This window comes from Penaeus chinensis, chromosome 36, assembly GCF_019202785.1.
Source record: "Penaeus chinensis breed Huanghai No. 1 chromosome 36, ASM1920278v2, whole genome shotgun sequence".
Classification (NCBI taxonomy): domain Eukaryota; kingdom Metazoa; phylum Arthropoda; class Malacostraca; order Decapoda; family Penaeidae; genus Penaeus; species Penaeus chinensis.
In genome coordinates this window covers 31,672,888-31,679,816 of record NC_061854.1, presented here as the reverse complement: position 1 = coordinate 31,679,816, position 6,929 = coordinate 31,672,888, and the positions used below count along the sequence as shown (strand labels likewise).

Genomic DNA, 6,929 nt, shown 5'->3' with positions numbered 1-6,929 from the left:
CCCCCTCCCCCTCCCCCTCCCAGCCGGCAAAGGCTCTTCATATCGGTCACAAGTTATGTTGACTTGGTGACTTAAGGCGGCGCCAGGGCTGTAAGACCATAATTCCGTGTCTGATAAGTTACATATGGACCTTAGCACCTTCAATGGCATGAGTGTAGCCGCCTTGAGGACGGTTTAAGTTTTTTTCCCCCTTCGTTTTTGCGTGTATTTATCTTGAGGGAGGACTGAGGTATTCATAAGCACGTGTCGTGTGTCTGAACGCATATGCATATACATACAACACACACACACACACACACACACACACACATACACACACACACACACACACACGCACGCACGTACGCACGTACGCACACACGCACGCACACACGCAAGCACACACACACACATACAAACACAAACAAACACACACACACAAACATATACAAACAAATACAAGCATACAAACAAACACAAACACACACATACACTGCTCGTCCCCAAACGCGCATATACACAGATATATATACACACGGTTTTGTTATTATTTTCGCGAGTATATTTTAATAAAAATATTTATGTAACCTACTTGCGCATACTCGTGTTATTTATTTATAGCATCATCTCAGAATAATTGTAATACTTTTAATCGATCACACTGGATTAATCTTTGGATATTGCAAATTAATGACTTTCCAGCATGCATCATCAATGACTGATTGACTATGTATAATTCTGATAATCTTTTCCTTGAAGGGTTTAGATTCATATATAACTTTTAGATAGCGCCTGGAGCTTTTGTAATTAAAGAGAGCGCCTTGTAATATATTGACTATAATGCAGAGACGTACAAATATATATTCATATATGCATTTTCACGAACTCTCTTAATGGCTAGTATCCATTTACTGGCATGAGTATCATTTATACAAGTAAAGAGTGACATCTTGTTCTTAATGTAATTGATAATTCTAGTCTATTAATTTTAGTCTATTCACACCTTTATGGGTGAGATGTAAATACTGTGTTATTAGTATTTTGCTAGACGTAAAAGCTTAGGATTCAGAATAGTATTCAAAATGTGTAAAACGCAAAACTCAAGTGTGAACTCTCACCAGAGATACACGCTCGAATAGTCTTTCTTTGTATTTCTTTTATATTTCTTAATCTCTACTTTTTCGAGGTGTATTAAATGAGGCAAGACGTAGTCTGACGTGAGGCCTGTCGGGGCTTAGGCACGGCCCCAGAGCCTGTGCTGCTTCATGCGGGTAATACTGAACAGTGTAAGCTTACCTTGCAAAGAACGTGGCGGCCGCCGAGTGCTGCGACCCCGGGGACAGCGCCCTCTGTCGCCGGCCGCCCTCGTCCTCCCCGACGGCGCCTCCTGCAGCGGCCATGTGGAAGTACCTGAGGCCTTGCGCCGAGGCGGAGGACGAGGCGGCCGAGTGATCCTCCCGGTACCTCGCGCCTCCTGACGCCTGCTGGAGATCCCGGTGGGCGTACAGGTGGGAGTCGTGGGCGGCAAAGCCGGGTTCCTGCATGAGCTTGACGCCCACGCCCGGAACCCCAACCATGCCCGGTCGCTGGGCGTGGGTGGGCGGGGCGGGCATCTGTGCCAGCAGGGGATGCCGCCTGTCACCCACCATCGCTGTGGCCGCCGACCAGTCACTCACTGCCTGCACACGTAAACAGAGAAGCTGTTAGTCTCGTCGCGCTTAAAGATGAGTGTAAACAAAGTAGCATTAACAACAATAACCCGACTAGGAATGCGAACAAGGTAATAATAATAAGCTCAAAGTATGAAGACCGACAAAAATATTATTAATGATAACCAACTCTAACTAAATTAAGATGAAGAAACTAATGACGGGAGTGATGCGAACCTGAGGAATAAGCGCATGTAATCTGACTGTTCTTCCATTTATCACAATTAATGATGATATGCTTACTGATCATTCATCACAATCTGCGAAGCTTTGTTTGGTAAACCACCACAAAGACTAAGAGGCGAATCGGGAAGCGCAATGAAGCCAAAAAAGGGAGGTCATTATACAGAGATAAAAAAAAAAAAAAAAAAAAAAAAAATACAGCAACAAAAAAATTGAATAAAAAGTACAAATCCCAAAAAAGACCACTGTCATTACCACGAAAAAAGGGACACCGAAAGGAAATACAATATAACAGCAATAAAGAAAAAAAAAAGAAAAAAAAAAAGAACTACGAATCCTAAAAAAAACAACAACCCAACAACCCATAAAGCTAAAAAGAAAAAGAAAAAGACAGAACACTAATAAAAAAAAGACTAAAGAAAAAGTAACACGTGGTTCTGTAGCGCAGACAGAGATATCTTCCATAACCCGCAATTTAATCTATTATCAATACTAACATACCGTCACGCAGCGGCACCGACACAGACCTCTCGAACCGCGCACGCAAACAGAAGCACCTGTCGCCTGGAAACGCCGCGGAAGGGTGAAAACGAAGGGGGGAAGATGAGAAATAAGGAAAAGGAGAAGAGGGAATAGGAAAATAGAAGGGGAAGAGGGGGAAAAAGGAGGAGGGAAAGGAGTAAGGAAGGAACAGGGCAAGCAAGAGGAAAGGGAGGAGTAAAAACCAACAGGAGATGTAAGAAGGGGGAGTGGGAAGACGAAAAGAGGAGGAAGTGACAAAGAAGGGAAGAGAAGGGTGGAAACGAAGACAGAGAAGAAATAAGAAGACTAGAGAAAAGGGAAAAGGAAAGGAATGGGGAAGGGACGGAAGAGGAGGTAAGGAAGGGTGAAAAGGAATGGGAACGAGGAAGGGAGAAGGAGAGAGCGAGATGAATAAAGAAGTGACAAACAAGAGAGAAAAGAGTGTAAATGAAGGGGGAAGTAAGAGAAAGTAAGGGAATGAAGAAAGGAAAACTAAGAAAAAGAAAAGGGAAATCAGAAGTGAATAAGACAAATGAGAAAAAAAAGGAAAACGAAGATGAAGAGGAATAAGAAACCGACAAAAAGGACTAGGCAAGGATGAAAAGGATGGAAGGGAGAGGGGAGAAATAAGGGAACGGAGAATGAGGAAGTTAAAAAGAAGGAAGAGAGGAATGGCGAAGGACGGAGGAAAGGCAAAGAGGGGGAGGGGGGTGAGGGGGGTACATGAGGTTGAACTGGATTAGGAAAGTAAAGAATATGAAGTGTGGTGAAAGGAAAAATAATATTATAAAGGTAGGTATTGGGAAAAATGCATCAAAATAATATAGGAAGGTAGGATTGTGCTTAAGTACTTAACCCAATCGCCAACTGTGTCAGGAATTCATGCCATCCCAAATGTAATACAAGTTTATTTATTGTATTAACACACAGATGGCTTTACAAGCGTTTAGTCACTAAGGAGTCGGTTATTAGTTCTACCTATCTCACCTGTTTACCCTTTTTCTCGTTTTTTGGAAAGGATCTTTTGCATTATTTCATTGTCTTAAATATTATCAAGATTTTGATAACAACTTAATAATCATAACAACAATAACAACAGTATCGATGCCAACTGTATTAGAAAGAAAAACACATTTCCCGTAAAATCAAGGAATGGGGAAATCAGGATCGGTCACTAGGGCTACTGATAGACTCCTTGCCGGCTGAGCACATGTGGAGCCATCTGCATGTAACAACATTCACAAAAGCTACAGGGGACAGAAAATAAATCCGGGGCGGTCGGGTTGATAATAGTAACAGTACAATAATGCTAGCACGAATAACAATAATGATAATAAGAATCATAATGATGGTGATGATATAATTAAAGATGATGATTATAATGAAAATAATAATAAAATAATGATAGTACTACTACAACTATTTATAAGAATAACAACAATAACGATGATTAAAACAACATCAAAACAGCAATAATAGTAATAATAACAATACTGACGGTGAAAATTTAAATGGTGATGATGATGATGACAGTAACGAAAATCATAACAATTATAACGATAGTACTACTACTAATAATAACAAAATCAAACATAAAAATGATCAAATTCACATCAAAACAGTAATAACACTAATAACAACAATGGCATAGCCTCCCTCCCGGCGCCCTCCTCGGCACGCAGGCTCCGGGCGCAGGCAAGCCCTCGCCTGCGCTCCCCCGCCAGCGCCTTCGGTTCGCGCGGCCGGAAGCGAGGTGAGGCGCCCGTGAGAAAACGTGCCTCTGCTCACCGCCGCCGCACGGTCGCCGGACACGCCGTTGCGGTCATACCAGCGGTCACGGCGAGAGAGTTTTCTTTAATGGAATATAAGACACGCAGATGTTAGCGGGGGAGGGGGAGAGGGGGGAAGGTCTTAGGTCTCCACGCTCGCGCTGCCTCTCGACCGAGGAGCCTTTCCCACGGGCTTTCTACTGGCTTTGCTTTATTCTTTCTCTCTTTCCTTCCTCTGTTTCATCTCTCTTCTTTTTCTTTTTTTTCTCTCTTTTCCCTCTGTTTCTTCTCTCGTTTTTTTCCTCTATTTTCTTCTCTTTTTCCTTTCCCTATATCTTCTCTCGTTTTTTTCCTCATTTTCTTCTCTTTTTCCTTCCCCTATTTCTCTCTTCATTTTCAATTTCCTCTTTCTCTTTCTCTTCCCCCTTCCCACCCACCTCTCTCTCTCTCTCTCTCTCTCTCTCTCTCTCTCTCTCTCTCTCTCTCTCTCTCTCTCTCTCTCTCTCTCTCTCTTTCTCTCTCTCTCTCTCTCTCTCTCTCTCTTTCTCTCTCTCTCTCTCTCTCTCTCTCTCTCTCTCTCTCATTCTCTCTCTCTTTCTCTCTCTTTCCTTTTGATTTCTTGTCTCCAACTTTTTATTTCCTCCTTGTCTGTTGTTATTTCTAATGCAAACACACACGCGCATATAAATACCCACATAGACACACACACCATTACAAACACACGCACAGACACACACAAAACGCCAACCACAGGCACCTTTAACAATAAAGATACAAGACCAACGCGATCACACTGTTACAAATAATACCAACGTTATCAGCTTGCGATGCACCTTTTTTATTTCGACAGCTACATTAGCGGCAAAAGGCAAATGCCATTTTCTTAATACTCTGACTTCAACTTGATAATAATAATAATACGCTGTAAATACAACAGTAATTACGGTGCCTCGGGTTGACAGACGGTCGAACTGAAGCCTAAACCTCTGCGTGCTAACCGGATTCAAAACAACACGAAATTGAGACAAACGTTCCAATTCCAAACAATAAACTCGCATTAGAAACGTCGAACTACGGGGGAGGGGCAGGGGGGAGGAGGGAAGGGGGAAGGGGGAAGGGGGAAGTGGGAGAGGGGGAGAGGGGGTGTGGAGGGGGGAAAGAAAGGGTGAGGAGGGAGGGGAGAAAGGGTGAGGAGGGAGGGGAGAAAGGGTGGAGAGTGGAAGGGGAGAAAGGGTGGAGAGTGGAAGGGGAGAAAGGGTGGAGAGTGGAAGGGGAGAAAGGGTGGAGAGTGGAAGGGGAGAAAGGGTGAAGAGTGGAAGGGGAGAAAGGGTGGAGAGTGGAAGGGGAGAAAGAGAGGAGAGTGGAAGGGGAGAAAGGGTGGAGAGTGGAAGGGGAGAAAGGGTGGAGAGTGGAAGGGGAGAAAGGGTGGAGAGTGGAAGGGGAGAAAGGGTGAAGAGTGGAAGGGGAGAAAGGGTGGAGAGTGGAAGGGGAGAAAGAGAGGAGAGTGGAAGGGGAGAAAGGGTGGAGAGTGGAAGGGGAGAAAGGGTGGAGAGTGGAAGGGGAGAAAGGGTGGAGAGTGGAAGGGGAGAAAGGGTGGAGAGTGGAAGGGGAGAAAGGGTGGAGAGTGGAAGGGGAGAAAGGGTGGAGAGTGGAAGGAGAGAAAGGATGGAGAGTGGAAGGGGAGAAAGGGTGGAGAGTGGAAGGGGAGAAAGGGTGGAGAGTGGAAGGGGAGAAAGGGTGCAGAGTGGAAGGGGAGAAAGGGTGGAGAGTGGAAGGGGAGAAAGGGTGGAGAGTGGAAGGGGAGAAAGGGTGGAGAGTGGAAGGGGAGAAAGAGAGGAGAGTGGAAGGGGAGAAAGGGTGGAGAGTGGAAGGAGAGAAAGGGTGGAGAGTGGAAGGGGAGAAAGGGTGGAGAGTGGAAGGAGAGAAAGGATGGAGAGTGGAAGGGGAGAAAGGGTGGAGAGTGGAAGGGGAGAAAGGGTGGAGAGTGGAAGGGGAGAAAGGGTGCAGAGTGGAAGGGGAGAAAGGGTGGAGAGTGGAAGGGGAGAAAGGGTGGAGAGTGGAAGGGGAGAAAGGGTGGAGAGTGGAAGGGGAGAAAGAGAGGAGAGTGGAAGGGGAGAAAGGGTGGAGAGTGGAAGGGGAGAAAGGGTGCAGAGTGGAAGGGGAGAAAGGGTGGAGAGTGGAAGGGGAGAAAGGGTGCAGAGTGGAAGGGGAGAAAGGGTGAAGAGTGGAAGGGGAGAAAGGGTGGAGAGTGGAAGGGAGAAAGGGTGGAGAGTGGAAGGGGAGAAAGGGTGGAGAGTGGAAGGGGAGAAAGGGTGGAGAGTGGAAGGGGAGAAAGGGTGAAGAGTGGAAGGGGAGAAAGGGTGGAGAGTGGAAGGGGAGAAAGAGAGGAGAGTGGAAGGGGAGAAAGGGTGGAGAGTGGAAGGGGAGAAAGGGTGGAGAGTGGAAGGGGAGAAAGGGTGGAGAGTGGAAGGGGAGAAAGGGTGGAGAGTGGAAGGGGAGAAAGGGTGGAGAGTGGAAGGGGAGAAAGGGTGGAGAGTGGAAGGGGAGAAAGGGTGCAGAGTGGAAGGGGAGAAAGGGTGGAGAGTGGAAGGGGAGAAAGGGTGGAGAGTGGAAGGGGAGAAAGGGTGGAGAGTGGAAGGGGAGAAAGAGAGGAGAGTGGAAGGGGAGAAAGGGTGGAGAGTGGAAGGAGAGAAAGGGTGGAGAGTGGAAGGGGAGAAAGGGTGAAGAGTGGAAGGGGAGAAAGGGTGGAGAGTGGAAGGAGAGAAAG

At 46.2% G+C, this 6,929-nt stretch overlaps 1 protein-coding gene across 1 annotated transcript in view; it reads right to left on the bottom strand.

Annotated features, from left to right (window-relative positions):
* Positions 1-972: 972 nt before the first annotated feature.
* LOC125044920 overlaps positions 973-6,929 on the bottom strand; it is a 48,609-nt gene continuing 42,652 nt past the window's right edge. Inside the window, exons 2-3 of the mRNA XM_047641882.1 lie at positions 1,276-1,658; positions 973-982 (exon numbers count right to left, since the gene is read on the bottom strand). Coding sequence (XP_047497838.1) covers positions 973-982; positions 1,276-1,628 — 363 coding nt within the window. The 5' untranslated portion in view covers positions 1,629-1,658. The remainder of the gene's footprint in view (positions 983-1,275; positions 1,659-6,929) is intronic.